The following is a 26,656-nucleotide window of genomic DNA, read 5'->3' on the forward strand; positions in this document are numbered from 1 at the left end:
CACACTGTCATACCTGTTTGATAGCACAGTGCACAGTGCACGCACGCACGCACGCACGCACGCACGCACGCACGCACGCACGCACGCACGCACGCACGCACGCACGCACGCACGCACGCACGCACGCACGCACGCACGCACGCACACACACACACACACACACACACACACCATTACCTCTCTCCTCAATTTATATGCTCAGTCGTCACACCGAAAATACCTGATCGACAAGCTGTCCGCAGCGTTTTTTCAGCTTGTAGATCTGCTATTTTGGGTGTGCAACTCTGTTGTACGAGAGAGTACAGTCGCCATCCCTGTGCTCTCTCTCCCTCTCTCTCTCTCTCTCTCTCTCTGTCTGGGTCTCAGTCATTCAGTATTGTATTAAGGACAACACGGTCTGCATACCAGTCAGGTATAAAAGCCAATGTCGCTATTTTTCATTGATCAGTCATCTCGGGGAGGGGGAGATTTGTTGCCTTCTCATTCAAATGTTTTGTTGATTAGAAGTGTTGCTGGATCATTGGATTGAGCAGGCAAGTGCAGGGGAGGGTGGATGGCCGATGGAAGCATTGCAGCTGTCGGGCAGAAACCTTGTTATCGCCATTTTCTTTTATATAATTGTTCGGTAATTAATGCTCTACCTCAGAGGTCGGCAACCTTTTTGACATGAAGTGCCATGTTTTTATTTTCTTGATAGTCAGTGTGCCATATCAACACTATAAGTTAAATTATGACACCACATCAACATCAAAATATTACCAACAGATATTGATTGACCATACATTTAACAACCTTTTGTTCTTCTTCTGAAATATTTTCTTTCACATCAGGATGTAATGATCATCATTAGATTCAGAGCAATAACCCACCTATCTACCAGACTCCCTCCCCAGTCAGAGTTACAAGTTTGAATGAATGTAGAACTATGTGCGGGATGTAATTTGCATACAGATGTGAGGGGATTTAATTGACTATTTTTTTAAAACAAAAAACTTCTCTCTCACACTTATGCCAGTGTGCCAGTGATTACCCTCCCCTGTGCCAATGTTGGCACCCGTGCCTATACGGTTGCCTACCCCTGCTCTACATTCGTACAACACTGTCGCGCAAAAGTATAGCGAAAACAGACGATAGCTTTACATTGTCAAACGTTTGACGCATGGTCAAATCCGTCCCGAAAAGACCCGTTGGCCGTCTTGGGACTGTGAATGCGTTGCTCAGGGACACATCGACACGTTGACGGGAACCAAAGCTCATGGGACCTTCAGCTTCCCAGGCAGGAGCTCTACCCGTTCAGCTATGGCCACCCCCCAAGCAATGATATATAAATAATATATACAATGTCAAACCTTCTAAAAAGCATCATAAAGACAACATATTAAAACATATAACATATACATAAACATTTAAAAGGATCTGGCTAAAAGCCTTAATACATTATAATTACCCTCTATAACTAAAATATATAATTTTTAATGAAAAACACCATAATATATTTAAGATGTTTTGATGCTCATATTAACCTTGGGAAGTATTAAGTTGGTTTTCTTTTGCACATGCATTCTATACATATGCTTGCTTGCTTGTGGTTGTCCATTGTGTCCGATGATGACCATCTTCTCCTATATGTGAGTCCTCTGGTGGCTGGATAGTCCGATCCTGGATCCACAGTTGCGGTTGCAGACCAGGCATGTAAAAGCGATACTGACGGGAGCAGGGGTGGCTTTGCGGGCATGCCTCTTTGCACGCTTTGCTGCACGGTGTTGTGTGCGCTGACTTTCCATTTCCATATACTCTACTCCCTGTGCGGAGTTGGTCTTTGAATCGCTTCTTCTGCCCACCAGCACTGCGTTGACCAAGGTGTAACTGGCCGTAGAGGACTTTGCGAGGGAGTCTATGTCTGGGCATACGAATGACATGCCGCAGCCACCTGAGTTGATGTTGGTTCAGGATGGACTCTATACTGGAGCTGCCTGCCCGTTCCAGCACCTCTGTGTGTTGCACTCTGTCCCTCCAAGTGATGCCGAGGATCTTCTGAAGACATCTGACATGGAAGGCCTCCAGGCTTCTGAGATGGTGGCTGTAGATGGTCCATGCCTCACATCCATACAGTAGCGTGGAGATGCATACTGCTTTGTACACAAGCACTTTGGTGTGGAGATTGATGTTGCTGTTTAGAAAAACCCTTCTCCGTAGACGACCAAATGATGTTGAAGCTTGTTTAAGGCGGTTTTGGACCTCGTCCTCCATTGTGCAGGTGTCAGATATTATGCTTCCCAGGTATTTAAAGGTGGGAACTGTGAGCAGCTGTTGCCCTCCTGCTGTGAAGGTTGTTGGGTGGCATGGGGGGCCAGCACTCAACTGACAGATTACCTCTGTTTTCTGGGTGTTGATCGTCAGACCCATTCTGCTGTATGCAGTGACAGCTGCAGAGAGAGTGCTTTGTAGGGCCTCTGGTGTGTGGGCTACCAGGGCACAGTCGTCGGCATACTGTAGCTCGATTTCTTCAGCACCTGCCACAGCAGATCCCTGTTCACTGTGTCAAATGCCTTTGACAGATCTAAGAAAGCGATGAACAAGTCCTTGTGCTTAGAGCTGGACCACACAGGTACAAATTACATCATCAACTTGCGACGGGTGCTGTCCCCCTTGATTGATTTATTATAAAAATGTCTTTATAGAGGGCAATTATAATGTATTAAAGCATATAAGGCTTATTAGCCAGGGATCCTTTTAAAAACCCAATGTGTACAAAGTGCATTTCATTCAAAAGTCACTATAGCATAAAGTGCACCAATGGTGCAATCCTTCAAAAAGTTACCAGCACTATATAATAAAGTGCTGCATGCTGTGCATTTTTAAAAGTGCAGTTAAGTGCATCTCAGAGATCACTGACATAGATATTCCTCCTGGGGAAAAAAAACTAAAAAGCAAAAAAACACACAGATGTGTTTAGTAGGAATTCAAGACTTGCAGGTATTGATTTTTAGACATGTAACATTCTCTTCCCAAAAATCCTGGCTCTCTGGAAGATAGGCACATCTCTCTCTCTCTCTCTCTCTCTCTCTCTCTCTCTCTCTCTCTCTCTCTCTCTCTCTCATAGATATATTTAGCAGTGTAGCTCTGCTTCCATCTGCTACCACATGGTTTAGGGCTGTTGCCATAGGAACCACAACCGGGTTGCAACATCAGTGTGAGAGAAGGAAATTGACAAGAATTTTAAAACGCCATTTATTCAGCTTTTGTTCGTGTGCCTGTGTGTGTGTGTGTGTGTGTGTGAGAAATCAATGGTTCTCTATCAGCTATGGGCAATATATTGACATTATTTTCTATATCGCAGTTTTTGCATAATAGTAGGCTAATGGCAAAGAAATGTAATCAGATTCTTTCGTCACATCACAGGTTTCCAGGTGTATATCGGAGGGTGAAATTTGTTTTCGTACACGTTCCATTATTTCTAAAAATATATCTACATGTAACGCCCAGGATTCGAACCCGGCTCTCCTGTGTGGAAAGCCAACACATTTTTTATCTCTTGGAGAAAAACACCTTGGGAGATATGAGGCTTTTTTTTAGACATCATCAGGCAGAGGCTTAGAGCCACTCTGCTACAGGTATATTATACACATAATATTATACACATTAAAGTGGTTCTCAAACATTTTCATGTCAAGGACCCCCCAAATTATGTATTTGGCCACCGACCGCCATCTGAAAATATTTTGTGCCAGGGACCCCCATACAAGATTTGTGTTGTTAAAATGTTTTAAAATATGTTTTCAATTTTTTTCTTTAACTAGCAGATGTACAAACTTGCGATGTTAGCTTGTAGATCGGCTATTTTCAAATAGCCAGTGTATATGTTACAGGGAAATTGGCATTCGTTGGGAAATTGGAAAGGTATGCTTGTTTTTAAGCGCAGGGCTTCGGCGCGAGGCGGGGCTTTGATGCGAAGCGGAGGAGCACTGAAAATAAAATGGATAATATGAGAGAAATATTCTATGACAGGTTGGATAATGAAGCGGTTAGCCAAACTGAGCAGAGTAACGCTGTATTTTTAACTCACGAGACGGTGATAATAGTTATTGTCCATGACGGAGGCGCACCGACTCAGCAGACTTTGAGGCCGAGGAGGCGCGACGGCGCGCCTCCAGGCGCGCCCGAGTGCCTCCAGGCGCGAGTGCCCGCGCCGACCGGCCGATGGTCTGCTAGTCGACTCAGCGCCGTCCGAGTTGTAAATCGATAGGGGGAGAATAGATCTTTTCATGGGTTACTATCCACTCTCTAATTAGTGTGCATGCGTGCGTGTGTGTGTGTGTGGGGGGGGGGGCTCTAGTGTGGCTTGCATTGCCCTCTAGTGTTGAATTGCCTAGTAACAGGTGTGTTGATTACATAGACAGATTAACGTCACCAGTCGCAATCAAAGTGAATCGATAACAAAGGGGGAAGCGAGGGGGGTTGAAAACGAGCGCCCCTTTTTCAATTTCACTGGTTTTCCAATTTCCCTGTAACATATATACTATAGGCTTAAAGTGAATTGATTTTGATGCTATTTTAACTAATTTTGCTGGGGACCACCTGGAACTCCTTTAAGGACCCCCGGTCCCCGCTTTGAGAAACACTGGCACAATGAGGTTGGACATGAGATGCAAAAGAGTGGCAACGCACCGGTAGGCCCACGCCCCTTCCTGGTTTGAATCACTTACACCTCATTTTATACTTTTTTTTTATTGTCAGAAATTGTCAATAATTGTGAAAATCTACAGGATCTGTAGCTATTTTCACTATTTTTCTTTTTTTTAATTAAACAGTTTATACATTTTTTATTATTGGCACAAAAATATTGTCCAGCCCCGTTAGCAGCTGTATGTGTCTCCATAGGAGTGTTCCATAAGTGACAGTTCCAACCGAGTCAAAACAAACCTTGTTTGAGTTGTTTTTATTCAACACTTGCCTTGGCAATGTGAACCTATGTCTACCAATGCCAACAAACCCCTTTGAACTTAGCCTATACACATCTCCGAAGAGAAAAGCCGTCACCACCTAATGCAGAGAGTGCCTATAATAGACAGGACTTCTGTCGTTTGTACTTCCCCCTGGAAACAATCTTTTTCGAAAAATCACAACACTCATTCACGGAGAATGTAAACAGATTTGTAAACGTAACAAATTCCTTAGGCGGTATTCAACCAAATTCCGGTATACTTCTGTTTAGACAACTTCTTGCTCAGCGTGCTTTGAACTAGAGAGAGAGAGAGGGAGAGAGAGAGAGAGAGAGAGAGAGAGAGAGAGAGAGAAAGAGAGAGAGAGAGAGAGAGAGACACACACACACACACACACACACACACACACACACACACACACACACACACACACACACACACACACACAGACAGACAGACAGACAGACAGACAGACAGACAGACAGACAGACAGACAGACAGACAGACAGACAGACAGACAGACAGACAGACAGACAGACAGACAGACAGACAGACAGACAGACAGACAGACAGACAGACAGACAGACAGACAGACAGACAGACAGACAGACAGACAGACAGACAGACAGACAGACAGACAGACAGACAGACAGACAGACAGACAGACAGACAGACAGACAGACAGACAGACAGACAGACAGACAGACCAAAGGAGAAAACATACGAGTGGAAGAAGATAAATACATTAAAATGCATGAGGGTTCATCAACACTGTAGATAAGTGTGATGTGATGTGTGGCCGACACATCAGAGTGTGAATGAATGTACTGTTAGTCTCACATGAGAGTCTCGCACTGTCGTATCCTTGTATGTCCAAAACAGTTCATTTTTTATCATTAGACATGCATTTAAAATAGAGAAAATAGCAGATCTACAAGCTTGCAGATCGGCTGTTTTCACTACTTTTGTGTGACACTCTCTTGTATGACGAAGTAGGACATTCATTTACGAAGAAAACGCAAAGAGGTGAAATATGGATGTACAAGGTTTCTGCCCGACGTGCAGCAAAACGATGATTTCAAACCATATGCTTTCTGTTCAGGTGTGAACGCTGTTGCTGTGAAATCACTTCAGCTTCTCAGCTTCTCATCACTTCCACAACATAATGTCCCTGTGAAATTACCAAGTACATTTTCAGAAATGTTCAGAAATGTTCTCTACAGTGAAGATTGTAGATCGGCTATTTTCACTATTTGAAGAAGGGCTTAAAAGGGAATACCACTAATTTTCAACAATGAACCATGTCATAATATACCTTTAGAGCTGTTGTGTGGAAATAAGAAAAAAGTCCCCCCCTTCTGCAGTATGTCGCCTAGAACTGGAGAATTGATTGTCGGGGTCATGTGATCAGTGACATACAGAAGGTGTACTCTTTGGCCCGCCCTCTAGGCTGCTGCATTCACTATAATGGGGCTTGAATATAAAGTTAAGACTTGTTAGAGCATTTTCAGCCTATTGATTTCTATTATCTACAAGTACAATGTCTTGTGAATTATAAACGACTACAAGTCGCACTGTTTCAGCTGGAAGTGAAATTCACTATTCTAGTGAATGAGGCAGCCTAGTGTATGTCACTGATCAAATGACCCCAACAATCAATTCTCTAGTTCTAGGCAACATAAAAGGGGAGGGACTTTTTTCTTATTTCCACACAAGAGCTCTAAGGGCGCGCTCTCACCAAAAGTTGGCTGGCCGCTGTTAAACGCAGGTTGTGCGCGGCGACAGTTTTTTGCAGCCAGCGGATTCTAAAAAACGGGAGTGACGCGCCTGTCACTCACTTTCAGGACCCTCCCCGTAGCCCGCACCGCCTGCTGCCCAGTGTCGGCCCTACGGGGGGGCATTGGGGGGCAATGCCCCCCCAGATTAGACTTTGTGCCCCCCCAGTTCAGATTGGCCAGATTTTTTTTTTTTGTTTTTTTAATTTTTTTTATAGACATATTTTTTTCGGGTGTTAGATATATATGTTATTTGTATATTCTTTGTGATTATTATAAATATTTACATTTTCAAATAATTAATAAAAGGTACACCACTGTTTTGAGTGTTGACCACCTTCATGATCACACCTCCGTGCGAGCGGTTCCTGTGCGACGTCACGTCATTACCTCTGCGTCTGTTGTTGGTGCTTGCTATATATAGGGGCAAGGTAAATTAACCGAATTAACCGAAATAGAGTTACAAAACACCCCAAAATAGTACAATATCCATCCAATAACCGCAAAAAAATCGGTTAAAAATCGGGCGCGCGCGGGTCACTCAGTGACAGACAGGTGCCCCCCTTAGAATAATGAATGCCCCCCTGCTGATTACTGTCTGCAGCCGGCACTGCTGCTGCCTAGAGCACCATGGTGCTTCCTGAGTCTTGGGACGGTCCGCCTGCGACTCACCCGATTGGAAAATCAGCTCCCGCCTCCAGCAGTTTTCTGCTTCAAATGGACAAGTCGTGTAGAGCAGATAAACGCAAGGTCTGCGCGACAAGCGGAAAAATCCGCTCTTGCGTGAATCCACGCATTTACATTGACAATATATTGGCAGATTCTGCCCCAGAGGTAAAATAAAAGTGTGGTGAGAGCGCGCCCTAAAGGTATATTATGACATGGTTCAATGTTGAAAATGAGTGGTATTCCCCTTTTAAAGCTGTAATGTACTTTCCTCTTCTACCCTGGATTTGAACCCGGTTTCCTGTGCAAGTGCTGATATTTCTACCATTGAGGTAATAGAGCCTGCCTGCTTGTTCAGGGGACACATTGAATCGAATGAAAGGAAGCTATCATCTGTTCGTGGAAATATATTTTAAAATATCTTTAAAACATATGTTTTAATTGCCATTTCTGATAAGCAGCAAGCTATAATATATAGGCTTCGATTATTTGTGATTTATATTAGGGCAAATTTGCCGTCGCATCTGCTTTAGCCCCGGATCATTTTCAGAGCTTCCTTTGCTCCAGACTGTATGACGGAAGCATTTGAAAACTGTGTGAGGCAACAGTCTGGCCCCCGAGACTATATACTACCTGCATGACCTACATTCAACACACCTCATTCCTTCAGTTACATTGATACTGCTCTTCTAACCGCAGAAAAAACACACTCTGACTGTAATGCTTTGGTTTCTGCTGTCATTAATTTAAACCCATTAAGATCAGGAAGGGAACGCATTGGTGTCATTTTAAGATGTCTTTGGCTATTCAAAAATAGCATCTGCTATTTTAAAAAAAACGTGAAAATCTTTGACTATTTATTTTTTAAAGCGTTTTTTAACTAAGTATTTTGAGATGGCCAAATACATGTAATTTTTTAGAACCACTGATATTATAGCAACATAATAATAAATAAAAAAACCTGTTGGGATTTATAAGACATTTGTTGAATCCCCAGAAGCAAAGATTTGATTTGAGTTACAAATGTTCGCTTTAAAAAATATATATATTCAAAGACCCACGATTTTTCCAAAAAAAAAAACAGATCTAAAGCTCCGAGTGCCGCGCTATGAGCTTGTATATCAGCTATTTTTGAATAACCTAAAGAAATCTAAAAATGACAGAGATGTGTAACTCAGACAGAGGGTACAATTTGATTACATTCATACTCTGAGAGTTAGCTGGAATCCGGGACTAATTTTAAAGGAGCACTATGCCATTTGCAATCTTATCTTCATGTAATTGGTCCTCACTAAACGCTCACTATAAGATGGGAACATTTTCGTCAACTCACTCCAGTGACATCATCGATGGGGATTCCAAGCTAATAGAAACTACAGCCTTTCTCTTCCTGGAAAGTTAGCATGCTGAAACAGAGGCCATGGAGTAGACAGAAATATCACCATCTTATGAAAAGGCTATATGAAGATTGAGGTTGAAATGGGTGAAGTGGTCCTTTGATACTATCAGATCTGCAGTGGTTGGAGGTGGTCTCTATACTCTTACATTGAGACATTTAGACCGTGGTGTCTGGTAGGACACCTACAGGTTGACAAGCAGTACTGTCTGAAGCTCATAATCCCCCAAATGTCCCCCGGTCAAGCTGGGATTCCCTCTTGGCTGAGTGGTAGATATTTGGTCTCCCACGCATGCGGAAACCCTGGTTCGAATCCCGGCCAGGACGTAATGAACTTAAGAATTGCAGTTTTAAGTCAGTTAGCATCCTTTTATCAGAAATTTTTACCAGTAGTCTTTCCACCTTCCAATAGCACACTGTAAAATTATCAGTGTCCATTTAACTCCGGGAGAGTAGACAATGGAACCAAATGGACCCTTGCGGATCTGTAACTCTGAGAGTGTACAGATGGAACCAAATGGACCCGTATGTGCATGGAGTGTGGTCCAGAAAGCAGCAGGTGCATGGGTGCGTGGGTGGGATGTCTTGTTTACCGCTACAACATGTTGGCACACAAAACACTGAGGTGTGATTGTTTCTCTCCTCCCAGTCGCAGTGGGTATACATACACACATACATACATACGGAATTCAAAATTTACTTGAGTAAAAGTACACAAGTATTGGTATCAAAAGGTACTTAAAGTACCAAAAGTTAAAGTACAAAAATGTTTGAAAATAGTAGATCTACAAGCTCACAGCGTGTCGCATCGCGACGCATTGTGAGCTTGTAGATCGGCTATTTACTATAAATGTACTTAGTTACGTTACACCACTGCATACATACTGTACGTACATACATACATACATACATACATACATACATACATACATACATACATACATACATACATACATACATACATACATACATACATACATACATACATATATATATATGCTAGGGTTCATGTGTGGTTAATGAACTTTCAGTGGCTCTTGTGACAGCAGACAAACGACAGTGTGAGCATGGATAAGTAGACACTGACTCATCTCATCATGAAACGATTTATTTGTTGCACTGTGTTTCTGCAGGATGATGTAATTCCTCTCAAAATGAGGAAAACACTGATGTTTCCATACACATGCACTCGCAGACGGGAACAGTTGTTTGCTCAAACGTGCAGAAATGAGGAGAGTTGAGTGGAGGACAAGTGAGTCTGGTGGCCATTCTGCAACAAAGACTCTATTAATAAGTTCCACTGCTGAGATGAAAATTGCGCCTCTCTGTTATTGTTTTGAGTAATGAAACATTTCCGTACGACATGTACTGTTATTCTGAGACACACATATGGGTATTTGGGGGCGTGGCTCTTTTGTCCACCATCGTTGTTGGTGTAAACAACACAGGTGTCAGCATTGAGTGTGTGAGATTAGATTTTATACAGTTTCTGTCCTATTGCAGAACTATGGTTAAGTATCAGTGCAGGGATCTGCAACAGGAAAAGTGCAGACAGGACGTCTAAATATTAGTTTTCCAAGTTCGAGAGCCACAAAAATTTGCCCAAAACACACTCACTTAAATAAAAATAACAACAAACAATAAAAATGAATTACTTTTCAGGATTCCAAATAAAAAAATAGCAAAAATAGCAGATCTACAAGCTCAAAACACGTCATGCTGCGATGCGCTTTGAGCTTGTAGATCGGCTATTTTTGCTACTTTTGTGTGACAGAATGGTGAAGTATGGCATTAATTTACGAAAAAAGTTAAAATACAGAGATAAGGGGTGTATGCCCAACACTATATGCAATGTGGCCCTCTGGAGTGAGAGTGGAAATATAGTGGCCCTCTCCATCATCAAAGTTGCCCACCCCTGATCTAGACGTTGCAAGCTCGTCATAGTTGAACATTTTATCTGAGTGTTGTCTCTTCTTCCAGGTTTTCATGGTGACGGAAGAACCAGACGTTCATCCGGAGTGCGGCAGCAGGACTGTCGTAGGGCTGGTGCATGATGGGATGTTTCAGGGCGGGACAGGAGAAAAGTACTCTCTCGTTGCTACGTGCCAAATCACAGATGCCTTCTTTCACACCGCCGGTCCCTGTTTGATGATGTCAGTCACATCCATGGTCCCTGTTTGATAATGTCACTCACATCCATGGTCCATGTTTGATGATGTCACTCACAACCCCCCGGGTCCCCTTTTGATGATGTCACTCACACCCCTGGGACCTTTTGATGACGTCACTCACGGTGTCAAGCAAGAACACTTTGAATAATGCAAGAGAAAAACATGAACCCAGAACTATCTGAAGAGCATATAATAATCGGAGAAGATTAAGTCTGGGTTGAACCCGTTTCTCATTTAATGAGACAGGCAGAAGATTCCCAGGTAGGTCTGCAACTATTCATTATTTTCATAGCGATTATTCTATCGATTGCTTTTTCAATTAATCGAATAATCGAGAAGCATGTTTTTGTAATGTTGTTTTTATATATATGGTTTATAATTTGTCTCGCAACAGCGTCTTGCAAAATGACTGCAAATCGCAAATGCGTTCTTTCATTGTTGTTCTGTACTATTTGACAAAAAATTATAATTCCAGATCTATGCTTAGATCTCCTAGATTTGTTTTACTTTTTTTTAAACATTTTGCCTATAATGCCCAAAACAGGGATAGATTATAAATTATTTTATGAAATTATCGATTTTTGATCGTTTTTGTTGCACCCTAATTCCAGGTGTCTACCTGAGGCTGTCCTTCCATTTTATGGAGGCCTTGCATGGCCACCTGGCGCCCGGGGAGCAGACCGGAGCTCAGCACCACCCTCGCCCAGAGTCTCCTCCTCACCTCAAGGACCCCCAGCCGACGTCCCCTTCCTCCCAGCAAAAACACCATCAGCCGCATCAAACGCCCCACGAAACACCGCAGCAACCCAAACCGCCCGGCCGGAGGCAGCATGCCGAACGCAAGCGCCTCCGCCACCAGAGGCAGAGCGTCGATTCCGACGCGCCGCCGGAGATCAAGCACGGCGGCACCGCGACCGCCGCGAAGTTGAGCGATCGAGTCCCTGGGTCGGCGGCAGAGTCGGCGGCCTCTACGTCCGGTCCCGCCCAGTCCAAGCAGGAGCCCGAACCCCAGGAGGGCGGAGGCACCCCGAAACAGAAGCGGGAGCGTAAGCCTCAGAGGCCCGGCAAATATGTGTGCACGTACTGCGGCCGCGCCTGCGCCAAGCCCAGCGTCCTGCAGAAACACATCCGCTCCCACACCGGGGAGCGGCCCTATCCCTGCGCCCCCTGCGGCTTCTCGTTCAAGACCAAGAGCAACCTGTACAAGCACCGCAAGTCGCACACCCACAGGTACAGTAGGCCGGTCACGATTATTACGTAATGGTGCGATCACAATTATTGAAGATAATCACACTTATTCTTGCATGATCGTCCACGCGTTTGGCAATGTGACTTTGTGTTGTGAGCTTGTAGATCATATATTTCGACATTTTTTTCTACATTTTCTGAAAGGCCAAATTAGGCCATAGTATTATTTATTTGTATTATTGGTATCGACCATTGTCAGTCATTTCTTTGTATATTGCTATATTTGTCAGCCATGTGCAGTTTCTAGTTTATGAAGCAAGTCAAACAGAAATGTACTTTTGTATTTATTTTATTATATTTTGGGGGGGCTTTTTGGCCTTTATTTATAGTTGCACACTAGAGACAAACAGGGAGAGAGTCATGCAGCAAAGTTCGTCAGGAACGGGACATGCAAAACGCTGTCAGGCTACATTGTGGCCTAAGTGCCTGGACGGCTACGCCAGCCGTCTAGGCCCAGACATATACCTTTGATTTATGTTCCAACGTTCACTGCCTAAAAACACAATCAAATCGCTAATCGCAATTATTTGTATGACAATTAATCGTCAACAAAATATTTATGATGGTAACCAATAACCCCTACCCCACAGGGTGAAGGCCGGCCTGGCGCTGGGAGAGCCCCGATCTTTAGACGAGACGGTCACCGAGTCAGAGGACGAAAGCAAACAGCTCTCGTCGGCAGCCGGCCTCATGGAGAAACAAGGCAGCGTCGCCTCGGACAGGAGCCACGACACGGACACGCCTAAAGGTCCCTCGGTGGCCACGGACGACTCCTCCTCCTCCTACGCCGTGAAAAAGAGACTGGCCATGCGTTTGAGTCGGGGCAAACAGGGTCCTCTGGGCTCTTCGGACGAAAAGAGCTCGTCGTTGATCCTGGGAAGCAGGGGGAGCACGGAGTCCGGTTACTTCTCTCGCTCCGAGAGCACCGAGCAGTCGGGGGACAGCCCCCCCAACACGACAACAAGTGCCAAAAGCTACGCAGAGATCATCCTGGGGAAGTACGGACGTCTGGGACAGCTGCACGCGAGGTTGGCTCGCAACCAGAACCAGCAGGCCTCCTCGGGCGCCGAGGAGAAGGGCGTCCCGTTCATGGTGCCCAAGAAGCAGGTGAGCAGTGGTGGACAGTAACTGAATCCATGTTTGAGTATAGTTTTTATTTTATCTTTTAAAGCATAATGACTTTCACTCTGCTACATTTCAAATATATATTATATGGGACCCAAACTTACAAAAATATATTGTGAATTAGCCACTTAACCAGTGGTGGAAATGGCCTGGATTCGCTGTGTGACCCGTGCGCGCGTGCGTTTTTTTTTGCGGTTCTGGGCGGATTGGGTTCGTTTTTTCCGCGGTTCTGGGCGGATTGGGTTCGTTTTTTTTCCAGTTTTTGGTTTCTTTATTTTGGTTTTAGGGTTAGGATTAGGAGTTAGGTTAGGGTTATGTTATTTAATTCATATTTTTGCCTGATTTTACCAATTTATTATCACAAAAAACAATTTCTGCCTAATAAAATATTCAAACAAAATGGGTTTATACTAATGTATTTTGTGGATTATATTAGACAACAAGAAGGCAGCATAGGCATATTAGCCATATAAAGTGTATATTAGCCTATAAAAATTACTAGTTACTTGCAAATAGTAAATGAGCATTCATTTTAATGTTGTCAAAATATTCCACGCAGCAGGATCAGTGTTGCCAGATTCTGTGAGAGAAACAAGCGACGAGGTCTATGAAAACAAGCCCAAAAGAAGCGACCAGTTTCACCACTTGAGCCCTATTAAATCATCTATTTTAAAAAATAATCTTGAAAGCAAGCCCAAATAAGCAACTACACTTCAGAAACAAGACAAAAGAAAAGCAACCAGCAACTGAATATTTACAAGCGACTTTACAGGAAAACAAGCCCAAAGTCGCTTATAGTAATCAGACATGGCAACACTGAGCAGGATCAGCGCACCACAGGACTTACTTGATAACTTTTCATTGCAGAGCAAACATTCAGGAAATCCATCTGAAGTGGCAATGAAAGCAAATGCCTCTGTCCACGAACTGTTAAATCCTCTGTTTTCCTCAGCTATCTTTCTTTTTTTGCCTTTAGAATCCATAGCGTAGCAGTGAACCACACACCCACCGGTTTGTTTACATGGCTGGCTGGCGCCGTGCCGAAACGTGTGTCGCAGGCTATGGGTACAGCCACACATGTCCGTAAAGCGTCCGTCAAGTTGCCGTACGGACGCCGGAAGTCCCATCCACTCCCATGTTAAGTTTAAAACCGGAAGTACCGTTCCGTTTTTTTTTTAACATGGGAGTGGACGGGGCTACCGTCACGTAGCGTACCGTTGCACGCTGTTGTACTGACATGTGTGGCTGTACCCTATGATGTAATTCTTAGTTGACAGAATTGTTGAAACTTAATATTTATTCTACACATTTTTACAACATTGGAAAACGTAAGAATGTTTGTGTCACGTTTGGCCTCATACAGCAACCATAAATTAAAAATGTTATGTTAAAAAAAAAAAAAGATATATGAAAAAAAAAAGAAAAAAAGTTGGACGCTCTGAAGAGCGTTCCCACACGTGTTCACAGCGTTCCCCCGCAACGGTTGCTATGGGAACGCCGTTCCCAAGCGTGCAACGCCATTTCCACCACTGCACTTAACCACTTAAACCCCATATGGTGTGGTTTAAGTGTGGTTTACTCTGCCCCTCAGGGCTCTATACTAGTGTCTTTTCTGTTTTCTGTTATTGTGGGGAAAGCTTTAGGTGAAAAAAACGCAGTGCACTGTGATACGTTGTGAGCTTCTATTTTCTTTTTCTTTTTTAGATTTTTTTTTGCCTTTTCCTGCCTTTATTGATAGATACAGTATAGACTGACAGGAAATGGGGAGTGAAACGCAGAAAAGGTCGTCAGGATCGTGATTCGAACCCGCAACACGCTGTCAGGCTGCATTAGTAGCCTAGGTGCCGGACCGCTATGCCAGCCGTCTGGGCCACTTCTATGTTCACTATTTTTGAACATTGCTGATGATTTCTGAATTATATATATAAAAAAGTTTTTACATTTTTGGGGCAATGTTCTAAAATTCAATAGAGCAATGCATTTATATTAATTGTTATCAAGACAATGTACAGTGTAATTTGTACTTTTGAATACTCAAGTATTTATTTTGAGTATATACTTTGACCACCACTGCAGGTGATCGACCACATAACCAAGCTGATCACCATCAACGAGGCGGTGGTGGACACCAGTAAAATAGACAGCGTGAAACCCAGGAGATTCTCCCTCACCAGGAAGAGTAGCAACGAGTCGCAAAAGGGTTCCTCTGCCAAAGAACAGCCCATCATTCACAGCCCCAAACCCGCCGATCCCGGCTACAAGAACAGCGGCTCCATCACCATGGGGGTTCCGTGCGAAAAGTTCCACCATCATCACCACCATCAACAACAACAGTCTGTGAACGCGGAGCCTCCAACCAGCCACACATCCACTGCCCCTCTCTTGAGAAGTCACTCTATGCCCTCAGCCGCTTGCACGCTCGACCCCTCGGGCGGCAGCCCTCGTCGATTCCGCCTTAGCCAGTCGTTCGACGAGCAGCCGTCCGCAACGCAGGCGTCCCGTCGCTTCGGGATGCTGAGGCGCCAGCCGGCTATCGAGATCCCACTCGAGCCGCCGAAGGAGGACTATCCCAGTCCATTGTACCGCCATGACACGGTGCCAGACTACAAGCAGAGTAAGCCCCAGCCGTATGAGTGCGAGGCCTGTGGCACCGGATGCAAAGACTGGGATGGTTATAAGGCTCACAAGCAAAGGCTGTGTATAGTGCAGCATCCCTTAGCCGCGAGTGAGTTAGCGATCGGCCAAACGGACCCGCGCCTCCTGCTCGCGAACCATCCGTCCAGACCGGCAGCTCTGGCGATGCGCAAGAGGAGGAAAGAGGAGAGTTTCGAATTCGACGACTCGTCCGTTCCCGTCGCTTCATCCTCGCCCACCTCTGCCTTGTCTTCAGCAGCACAATGTAGGGAGGAGAGCGTCGTGGTTAACGAAAGCTCCAAAAGACCCGCGGCGGCGCAAACCTTTTCGGTTATTCAACACACCAGCTCGTTTGAAAAGCAGGAGACGCTGCCGTGCAGCGAGCATCAAGGCACAGAGCCGGCGAAGAGCTCTCTGTGTCACGAAGACCAACAGGCGCTACATCACCAGAAGCAAACCCAGCAGCCCACCAAGCCGCCCCCCCGCAAGCTGGTTCGTCAATACAACGTGCAGGTAAGGCCTCTCACAATTATATAATCACCTAACCACAATTATTTTGGCATAATCGTCATAATTGTTTCCATGTTGAAAAAATCTCTGTCTTGTAAAAGACACAAAAAAATATCCTGTAAAACAGTTATTTCCGCAATGTTTTAATCAAAAATCATGTTGAGTATAAAATTATAAAATATTTTGGTGTAGAACATTATTTATTTTAATGATTGGTATCGGTCATTTTCAGTCATTTCTTATGTTATTTGTCTTATCTGACCCATGCAATTTTTTTCACAAAGCCCAGATTATTTTAATTTTTTTAGTTCTTTAGTTTTTAAGTTCAACGGAAAAAACACAATAAAAAACTGTTAATTGTGAATTATTTCTATGAAAAGTAATCATCAAGTAAAATGTCGTGATCGTGACTATCCTACGTCGCAGGTTCCGGAAATCCTGGTGACAGAGGACTCAACAAGCCCCAGCGTCGAGTCCCCGTCGGAGCAGCTGACCCCCGCACCCAAACTGCCTTTGGAAAAACCTGAAGAGTTTCAGTGGCCTCAGAGGAGCCCGACCCTCGCCCAGCTCCCCATCGAAAAGCTTCCTCCCAAGAAGAAGCGCTTACGCCTGGCCGAGATGGCGCAGTCCTCCGGAGATTCCAGCTTCGACTCCGTGTCCCTGCCCCCCCGCAGCCCCAGCCAGGACAGCAGTGCGTCGTACGCCTCCAGCCGTTCCGCGTCCTTTGAAGAATCCGGCAGGACGGACATGACGGCGGTCGGCACCACGGCGGCGATGGCGGCGGCGGCGGCAACACCGCTGAGGCGATCGAGGGCCCCACACATGTTGTTGACCGTCCCCGGGCTGCACCAACACCGAGAGATGAGGCGCTCCGCCTCGGAGCAGGCGCCCCACGACCCGCCGCACGGCGGCGCCCTCACCGCGGAGAACCGCAGCAAATCCTTCGACTACAGGTTTGTTTTGTTGACCACAATGTCAAGAATGTAATTTTGATAGCTGGTTCCAAGGTCCATTGTTTACCTCATATCCTATAGTTTCAAATGTACAGATTGTTATTTAGATAGCATGTTGTTGGAGGGGAAAGGAACTGGTTGGAATAACGTGTTCCTTCCACACGCTACGTCCCACCGGGGAAACTCCCCCCTGTCAGGTGATATAAATTGCCTGCTCACTCCTCATGCATTGAAGGAAACATGAGCTCAGTTGGGGGCTCTCCCCAGGCTGGCAGAGGGAGAGTAGTACCCAGGATTACAAGCTTAGGCAATTGGCACTGGGTGAAAAACGAGTCCCCGTCGTTCAGGGCCGGGGACAGGCTATGTTCTTGGTTTCCCTGGGATCCAAGGTTCTTGAGGCACTACACTGTCTCTGCATTTTATACAAGTGATTACTTTGATTATTGCTTAAAAGTCACTCATGATAATAGCTTCTGCTAAATTGTAAATGTAATTGTAACTTATTTTATACTGTGGCTATTTAAAAAAAATCTCTGGGCGAAAAAAATGATACATTTGGAATAATTTGGAATTGTTTTAACAAATTTTTTTTCAAACTGTACATTGTATTTGTAGCTGCCTGTCCCCTGAACGCACCGCTGTGGGCTGGAGAGACAGGAGGAAATGCCTCCTGATGCGACACAGCGCCGTGAGAGACCCGGACGAGGTGGAGGAGGAGGAGCCAATCAAACGGCCTGTCAGTCCCTTTCCCGACCCCGTCGACCACCCCGGCGCGCCGCCCAGAGCGAGCCCGAGCTCCCGCCACTGTAGCGTGTCCGCTAGCTCTCCGCTAACGGGCGACGCGCTGCTGTATAATACAAACCCATCGCTGTCGCGCCAAGAGCACTTCTCTCAGTGGAAGATCAGTCAAAATATGTTAGTGGGCAATACTCCTATTCATGACCGGACTATCGGCCCTTCAAAAGAGGAAGCCCACACGCCGGTCCCGGGCCCCTACCCTCCGCAGGGCCCGTCGGGGGCCGCCAGGGCTCACTACCTCACCGTGGCCACCGGGCTGAAGCTGGAGATCCCGGCGCAGACGCAGACGTGCATGAGCGAATATTCCGGAGTTCGAGCACGAGCGGGTCTGTGTCAAACGGCGCCGTCTCTCCCTCACATCACGACCAGCCCGGAAGTACTGCAACCTCCCACGACGTCGCCGGTGGTGGCCGTGCGCCTCCACGCGGACACCCACACCCCAGCGTGTGCCATATACACCACCCGGTCGCAGCCGTCACCTCCCGGGCTGCAGGAACCCTTTTGCTCCTCCCTGACGCACCATCTAACCGTCCCCATGGACCAAGGTTATTGTCGTTTTTGTTTTGACTTGATGTTTTCAATTTTGTGTTTCACGTTTTGATTTGTGGGTTTGCCAGTTAAGTCTAGTTTTTGCTCTGTGGAAAGGCTTCATGTTTTTATTAGTTTGAGGGTTAGTTTTTGTTTTTTTTATAGTAATATGGAGTATTCGGGGGCGAGATTCAAAGCATAGATGATCTACTATTTGTGCTATTTTTAAGAAGAATATTGAATTCTTACAAGGATTCAAACTATGGAGATTCTCTCCAGTCAGTTATATTTTTTTGTAAAGTCTCGTTTTTATTTTCATTTCAGTTTACTAAAAATATATTTTCTTTTTACTCCGAATTCTAGTTTTCGTTATTTTGTTATAGTTTTAGTCAACTATGGTAACCTTGCGATGGACGTTCTGTACCCGCAGGGTTTCAAGCGTGGTCCGAGGAGGGTCCCAGGTCGTCGGGCTCGGGGGGCAACAAGAGGATGTTGTCGCCTTCCAACAGCATCGAGCTGCACCCCGAGACGCAGCAGCAGCAGAAACGGGTGAAGGAGGAGGATGGGTAGGCATTTTTTTTATATATTAAATATTGATTTGTCATATCTGCCCTGTGCAGTTTTTGTTTACAAAGCCTAAAAGGCAAAGAGAAATGTAGGTTCCAACATTCATTGCCAAAAACACAATTTAAGGTGCAATAATTGGTTTTCTTTTGTTAAATTAAATGTTAAATCATTCTATATTGTGATAGTTATCATTGCTATAGAGTGTTTGTTCAGTAAGTCCCCTCCAGTTCTTTAGTAAACAGAAAATGCATTTTCAGGTCGGGATACCAACTGTATCCAATCAAGAGAGAGACCTCATAAGGATATATGATAAACAAGTGAAATTGGAAGTGATGACACAAAGATTTGAGCAGACAAAATTGGAACTGGAAAACTGTAAAATTGAAGCTGATAATACTTTCTCCCGATTGGCTGAAATTCGCAACCCACCTGATAATGTATTTTCTGTTTAAAGAGCTGGAGAGACGAACAAACACTCTATAGCAATGATTATACTAGCACAATATAGAGCTTAAACTTTTTCACAAAAAAAAACTTTTTATTTGAACCAAAACATATCATTTATCCTACCTTTAAATCATGAATCACAATTATTTGTATCACAATTAATCGTCAACTAAAAATGTCATGATGGTGACTGACAGCCCTAAGGAGGGGGAGGACGGGGAGAGTGGCGAGGCGGCGGCAGACGTGTCCAAGAAGGAGGAGGACCCCGGTTCGGGCCGCGTCCGTTCTCCCGTCACGCGTACGGGACCCCCGCTGCTGAGTCTACAGGCCAACACCTGTCACAGCTGGTGCTACCTGAACTATGTAAAGCCAAACCCTTCCGAAGATAAACCCTCCGTGTATTCCTCCTGGTCCACTGCCACCGGGTACGAAGTCAATGTAGCTTGATGAACCCAATAGCATATGGCGTCACTTCTCCATTGAACTCAATGGACGTGGCCTTTGCTGTCGCCCTATTTACTTTGAATGGTGTGCTCAAGCTGGACATTTTCAGACATTTTCAGTCGTTAGGTGTGTAACGACAGTGGTTGACAGTAACTTAGTACTTTACATTTACTTGAGTACTGTACTTAAGTACATTTTTGTATTGAGTATTTGTTTTTGTTTTTGATTTTTGCAAGCTGATTACTGACTTCACCACATTTAGGAAGGGACTCTTGGGACCGAAACCCACAAAAAAATATTTTGAAGTAACCAATACTTATAATTTGTACTTTTGAATACTTGAGTATTTACTTGAGTATATACTTTGTCCACCACTGATAATGTTATGCATCACAATATGGTTGACGATACGATACATGGACGATATTCTTTATTTTGTAGCGATATGATTCAACAATTTAAATTTGATCCACAAACTATTTAGCCAAAGATTATATCTGTGTGAAATGTATACGTGGATAGTGCAGGATTTGTCTTTTAAGGGAAAACATCCATATTACGGATATAAATAAGTAAACACAATGATTCACTGGCAAATACATAGACAATGTATTTGACGACATAAAGACAAACTCTCGCCTTGACACGCACGCAGAGATTCCACGCATTTGTAGATAAAGTGTAGCGATATGGAATGCTAAATACAAGGCACAAGTTCTTTGTATCAATACAATCAATTATGTGTGTTGAAAAACTATTTTAGATCGATACAAGTCACAGTAGAAGTAGGAGTTGCTGTTTAAATATCGTTGTAGTTGAATTGTTGGAATTATAATTGATGCATCAATGCAATTACTGTATCGCTACGCCCCTAGGTACGACCCCAACCCGCCCGGGCTCTCCAGCAAGATGGCGCTGTCCCTCCTGCACTGCAAACAGAGGAGGCTCAGCCCTGCCATCTACACCATGTCACCCATGTCACCCATGTCACCCATGTCCACCCCCAGCGTCACCCAGCCAATGGAGCCAGAGGACAATCAACGGCCGAGCTCTGCGGAGGTAATTATTGTGTAATTCAGTGGTTCTCAAACGTTTTCATGTCCAGGACCCCCAAATTAATATGTAGTTGGACCCGCCCCATCTGAAAATAATTTGTGTCAGGGAACCCCGCACAAGATTTGTGTTGTTAAAATGTTTCAAAGATATTCGCAATGTTCCAAATCACAAGCTCACAACACGTCACATTGCGAAGCATTGTGTGCTTGTAGAATTGATGTATAAGTGGTGTATATAGGGCTAAAATGGTTAAAATGATGTTCATTCTTTATTAACACATTTTGCTGTTGACCCCTTGGAACCCCATCAAGGACCCCTGGGGGTCCCTGGACCCCACTTTGTGAACCATGGGTGTAAATATACATTTGTATGCAGCTGAATGAAGGAATACAAATCGTCTCTGGCGAATGGAAATCATCTTGTCACAAGCACTTGTTAATATATTTCATTGGTTAAATATTCATAAGAAAACACAGGCGGACTTAACAACTTTCAACCAGGCGTTTCTATTTTGGGCATGTCATTATAGACACACATCTTCAAAATGTTTCAATACAGGCCTATATATAGAAAATAGGGCATTAATTTATGAAAAAACATAAGATGAAATATGAACATACAAGATTTAAAAGATACAATATTTCTGCCAGACAGTGACAATATAATATGAGTGAATAAGTCTCTGACTGCTGGTGAAATGCCCTTTTGTCTCGTAACTGCGGTTTATATGTGGCAGTAAATAAAAACATGATTATAGCTTACTATAGTTTTAGCTTTTTTATGGACGACAATGTTCAATGAGAATCCCACTTCCCAATTTCTGTCTCCGTGCTGGAGCAGAGTTGGTGAATTTGTCCGTGTCTCTTTTGAGTGTAGGTGCAAGACATCTGGTCCGGTGTGCCAACCAACGAGGGCCAGCAGTCTGAGCAACACCATGCGCCAACCGACAAGGGCCGACGGTCTGAGCAATGCCATGCGCCAACCGACGAGGGCCAGCAGTCTGAACAACGCCATTCGCCAACCGGGGAGGGCCGACGGTCTACAAGAGGCCATGCACTAAGCGAAGAGGGTCGGCAGTCTGAGCAACGCCATGTGCCAACCGATGAGGGCCGACGGCCTGCAAGAGGCCATGCACCAACCGACGAGGGTCAGTGGTCTGAGCAACGGCATTCGCCAACTGGCGAGGGCCGACGGTCTACAAGAGGCCACCCACCAACCGACGAGGGCCGACGTTCTACAAGAGGCCACACACCAACAGACGAGGACCGACGTTCTACAAGAGGCCACACACCAACAGACGAGGGCCGAAGGTCTACAAAAGGCCAGGCAACAACCGACGAGGGCCAGCGGTCTGCAAGAGACCACCCCCCAACGGATGAGGGCCAGCGGTCTTCAGGTAGTGGGGGAGTAATTTCCCGACCCCAGTACTTGAGTCAAAGTAAAGATACTCCCGGTCAAATATTACTCAACCACAAGTGAAAGTTGCTCTGTCAAACTGTACTTGAGTTAAAGGAATAGTTCACCCAAAAATGTATTTCTATTGTTTACTTACCCCAGGATGTGTTGAATAGAAGGATGTTTTCAGTTTGTATAACATTCCTTTACGACAAATGAAGAATGCAAAAAAAATAAGAAAATAATTGATGAAATAAGAGGTCAAGATCAAGAGCAGAAATATTATATCAACAAGCCGGCGTGTTCTCAGCATTGTTTTTCATATCGTTGTTAATCTTGGCCGTTTACTTCAATATTTTCCAAACCATTTAAAAGATTTTCCAGACATTTAAAATAATCAATAATAATCAGACTTGCACATCTAAAAGCTCACAACACGTTGCATCGCGACGCGTTGTGAGCTTGTAAATCTGCTATTTTCACTATATTTGAAACAGGGCTTGAGTGGTTAATTCGTAATGTACTTGTTACCTTCCTAAAACTGTGGTGGAGTAAAAAGTATAATATTTGTCTTTGCAAAAAAGTCAAGTACAGATACTAAAAAAACATGCGTTAATACAGTCAGTGCTCAAGTACATGTACTTTGTTACTGTAAACCCCTGTCTGCAGGACAGAACAGGTCAAACTCCCATGAGGAAGAGGAGGAGGAGAAGGAGGAGGAATCTGGGGAGGAGGTGCAGACATCATCTAAACACGAGCCCCCGCCACAAGTTAGCATCTGTGCTGGACGGTAGGTACAGTATGACTTAAGCACTGTGTCAGCACTGTATGAAACTCATACAGTATATCATTGTTGTCGGGCAGAAACCTCTTATCTCCACATTATAACTTTTCGTGTTTGATCATACTACAGCGTCACACAAAAGCATCAAAAGTAGCAGATCTACAAGCTCGAAACGCGGCGCGAAGCTACGCGTTTCGAGCTTATAGATCTGGTAGTTTTGCTATTTTTATTTGAATCCTGAAAAGTAACAGTTTTGGACATAATGAGGTTTCCACCGACAGAGACGATATGTACAATAGTCCATGTGTTGTAGAGTACTGAAGTCCTGACGTCAAAGCCACGCCCCCTGGGCCATAGAGACATTTATACCGTTCCAAAATCCCATCGATTTTTTTCCTTTATTTTTTACGACTTAATATAAGAACTGTGTTCCTGAGAGGTAATCACTACACCCGGCTTTAATGTACTCATTCTTAAAGGTGGGTTTTGATAAGAGGGATAACATATTACCGTTCCATGTCGTAGCGACAAAATAAATGTTTCCTTACATATTAGATTGACTTTTCGCTGTATCATATCAACGTTTCTTAAAATTTGAGAAATGTAAGTTTATGGGGCAAAAGGGAGGAGTGACTCCTCGCCTTTTGCATGGGCATAGCCAGCTAATGTAAACGATCTGTCTCAGTGTGGCCAGACACACACACACAGGCGTGCTCGCGCATACACACTCACACATACACACTCACACACACATAGGCCTACACACAAACATAAATTGTTTTTTTTATTATAAAAAATATTTGGTGACCCCTGGGGCGCCGCTGGCCGGCTATTATGCCTGATGCCTGACAGCGAGTCGCAGGTTCGATTCCCGAGCCCGACGACCTTTGCTGCGAGTCACTCCCTGTCTCTCTCCCTGTTTCCTATCTCAGTCTACTGTGTACAATCAATAAAGGCAGAAAAGCCCCAAAAAAAAAATATATATATTATTTGGCGACCTCCAGGTTGAGAAGCACTGCCTTATGGTATCAGTATCGTGGCACTGGTATCTTATTATGAGCATCAGTGAGGACTAATTCTATGATTTTTTGTATTATTATGAAGATGGTTGAAGTGCTCCTTTAAGTGGTCAATGGGATTTTCCTGCCTTTTTTATAGTACATTGGAGAGAGACATGAACCCAGGAGAGCGAGAGTATGGATTGATAGCATGGATTAAGCTTGTAGATCGGCTATTTTCAAATAACCTACTGTAAGTATGCATAGGGCTGAAGTGGTTAATGCATGTTTTGTAATAATAATCAAAATATACAAATAGTGACTTTTCAAATAATTGTAGTAAAAGTACAATATTTGCCTCTGGGATGTAGTGGAGTAGAAGTAGAAGTATCGAAAAAGTACAGTACTTGAGTAAATGTACTTAGATACTTTACACCACTGCTAATCACTCGGCTATCGGGCGCCCCTACTTCCTTCTATTGTTAACATAGTGTTTGCGCTATGCGCTGCCCCGTAGCCTCAGAGCTTATACCAAATGGGTTCATTTGTTGGCAGCCATGACAGTTCCGGAAAACAAAACACTGCCCAGTGAGGCGTAACGCAATGTGCGATACACCACACAGTCAAGAGCGTAGGGGAGTCCTGTGCGTCTACATGAGGCGTCAACGCATTCAGTGTTGCGCACAGCTTCACATAGCTTATGTATGTACGTATGTACCTCGTCACCTACGGTGCTACGGTCCTGCGTCTGTCGGCGCGCGGCGTGTTGTGGAAACCGTGTGCGTTTCGAGCGTGTGCGCGCGCGATTCGAGGGCCAAGGGTCCGCCGTCTGAGCCAACAGAGGCCGTCTGTTGATGGGGGCCGCGAGCCAGGAAACTACCTGGCTTCCTCCGCCCCTGTGGAGGCCTCATTTACACCAGGCACTGTCCACATGCACGTCTGCTTGAAGCACATTCTATTCTCTATCCAACGTTGGGACGCAGTGAAGTAGCCCATCATTTTATATAATCATTTATCATGTGTTTATGTGAGTGTTTATATATATTGTCTCTGTCAGGCAGAAATCTTGTGGGTTTTATAAATATCCAACCAATGAAACGTATTAACATGAGCTTGTGAGTAAATTCAATTGCAATTGACAATATGTCAATTGGGTTTTGTGTTAAGCATTAGAGGGTTGCGGCATAATAGTGGAGAGAAAATGAGATTGTTAGTAACAATATTAGTGTTAATTGATGTTATGAGCTCACATTATGGTCAGGGAAGGAGAATTCAATTCATCAGCCTTTAAATACCCTTCCAGTGAATTCAACAATTGCCTGTTGTCCTTTGAAAGGCCATGACACACTGAAAGTGTCATTGACCATTGGAAGCATCAAATAGTCTCTATATCCGGCTGTACATACTGTATCGTTGCTTCACGTTTTGCATTGATTCTCTGTACCTGCCGTTTGTAATGTCCCTCATTGCTCCCTGTAGCTGGCCGCCTTCCACACACCGGCACAGCAGTCAGAAAATAAACGGTCCACTGTATTCTTTATTTGACCTTTCTTCAATGCAGGCGAATTGAGATGCAAGATTTTTTACAAGGGAGCCCTGTTTACAAATATCACAGGCTTTTTAACCGCATCACACCGAGCTGAATTAAACGAGACACATACCAAAACGCACACAGCACTGGGAGTCTGCACTGTGCTCCGTCCGTCGTTCCATTCACTCTCTTCTCCTTCTGGTCTATATATATATATATATAAATATAACGAGCTCTGAAAGACACTTGACGCTTCCACTTGACGTCTCCAGTGTGGCTACCACCTTTACAAACAATGGTTGCGTCGATTAATGACGCGTGTCTGGTGCTTTCAATTTGTCAGGGCCTTAATTCTTTCATCAAACCTTGTGACATGAGAAAATACGCCGCGCCTCAGCAGCTCCGTGGCAGCCCAGGCCGACTGGCAGCTTGATTCCTGCGGTCGACTCAAAGCGGGCGCTGATCTTTGCACCCAAAAATATGCTTATTTTTAGACCAGTCTGGAATCAATGAATGTTCCAGTTGGCATACCGAATTACGAAAACATGAAACCGCTGAAAAAAAGAAGAAAAAAAACGGCCCAAAATACTAGAGGCGAGCTTTAATGTAGATTTCGAGACATAACAGCTAACCCTGGAGTTTAGACGTGACGTTTGTTTGATAGCGCTTCAAAACATTTGTGTGACC

At 44.4% G+C, this 26,656-nt stretch overlaps 1 protein-coding gene across 1 annotated transcript in view; it reads left to right on the plus strand.

Annotated features, from left to right (window-relative positions):
- Positions 1-10,007: 10,007 nt before the first annotated feature.
- The window catches only part of hivep3a (HIVEP zinc finger 3a), a gene marked incomplete at both ends in the record, with an annotated part of 41,218 nt that continues 24,569 nt past the window's right edge, over positions 10,008-26,656 (plus strand). Inside the window, 12 exons of the mRNA XM_080442749.1 lie at positions 10,008-10,032; positions 10,761-10,817; positions 11,563-12,181; positions 12,790-13,306; positions 15,401-16,471; positions 16,895-17,421; positions 18,037-18,764; positions 19,178-19,313; positions 19,959-20,186; positions 21,081-21,264; positions 22,138-22,657; positions 23,326-23,446. Coding sequence (XP_080298875.1) covers positions 10,008-10,032; positions 10,761-10,817; positions 11,563-12,181; positions 12,790-13,306; positions 15,401-16,471; positions 16,895-17,421; positions 18,037-18,764; positions 19,178-19,313; positions 19,959-20,186; positions 21,081-21,264; positions 22,138-22,657; positions 23,326-23,446 — 4,733 coding nt within the window. The remainder of the gene's footprint in view (positions 10,033-10,760; positions 10,818-11,562; positions 12,182-12,789; positions 13,307-15,400; positions 16,472-16,894; positions 17,422-18,036; positions 18,765-19,177; positions 19,314-19,958; positions 20,187-21,080; positions 21,265-22,137; positions 22,658-23,325; positions 23,447-26,656) is intronic.

The sequence above is a fragment of the Gymnoscopelus braueri genome (assembly GCF_963280865.1).
Source record: "Gymnoscopelus braueri genome assembly, chromosome: 11".
Taxonomy (NCBI): Eukaryota; Metazoa; Chordata; class Actinopteri; order Myctophiformes; family Myctophidae; genus Gymnoscopelus; species Gymnoscopelus braueri.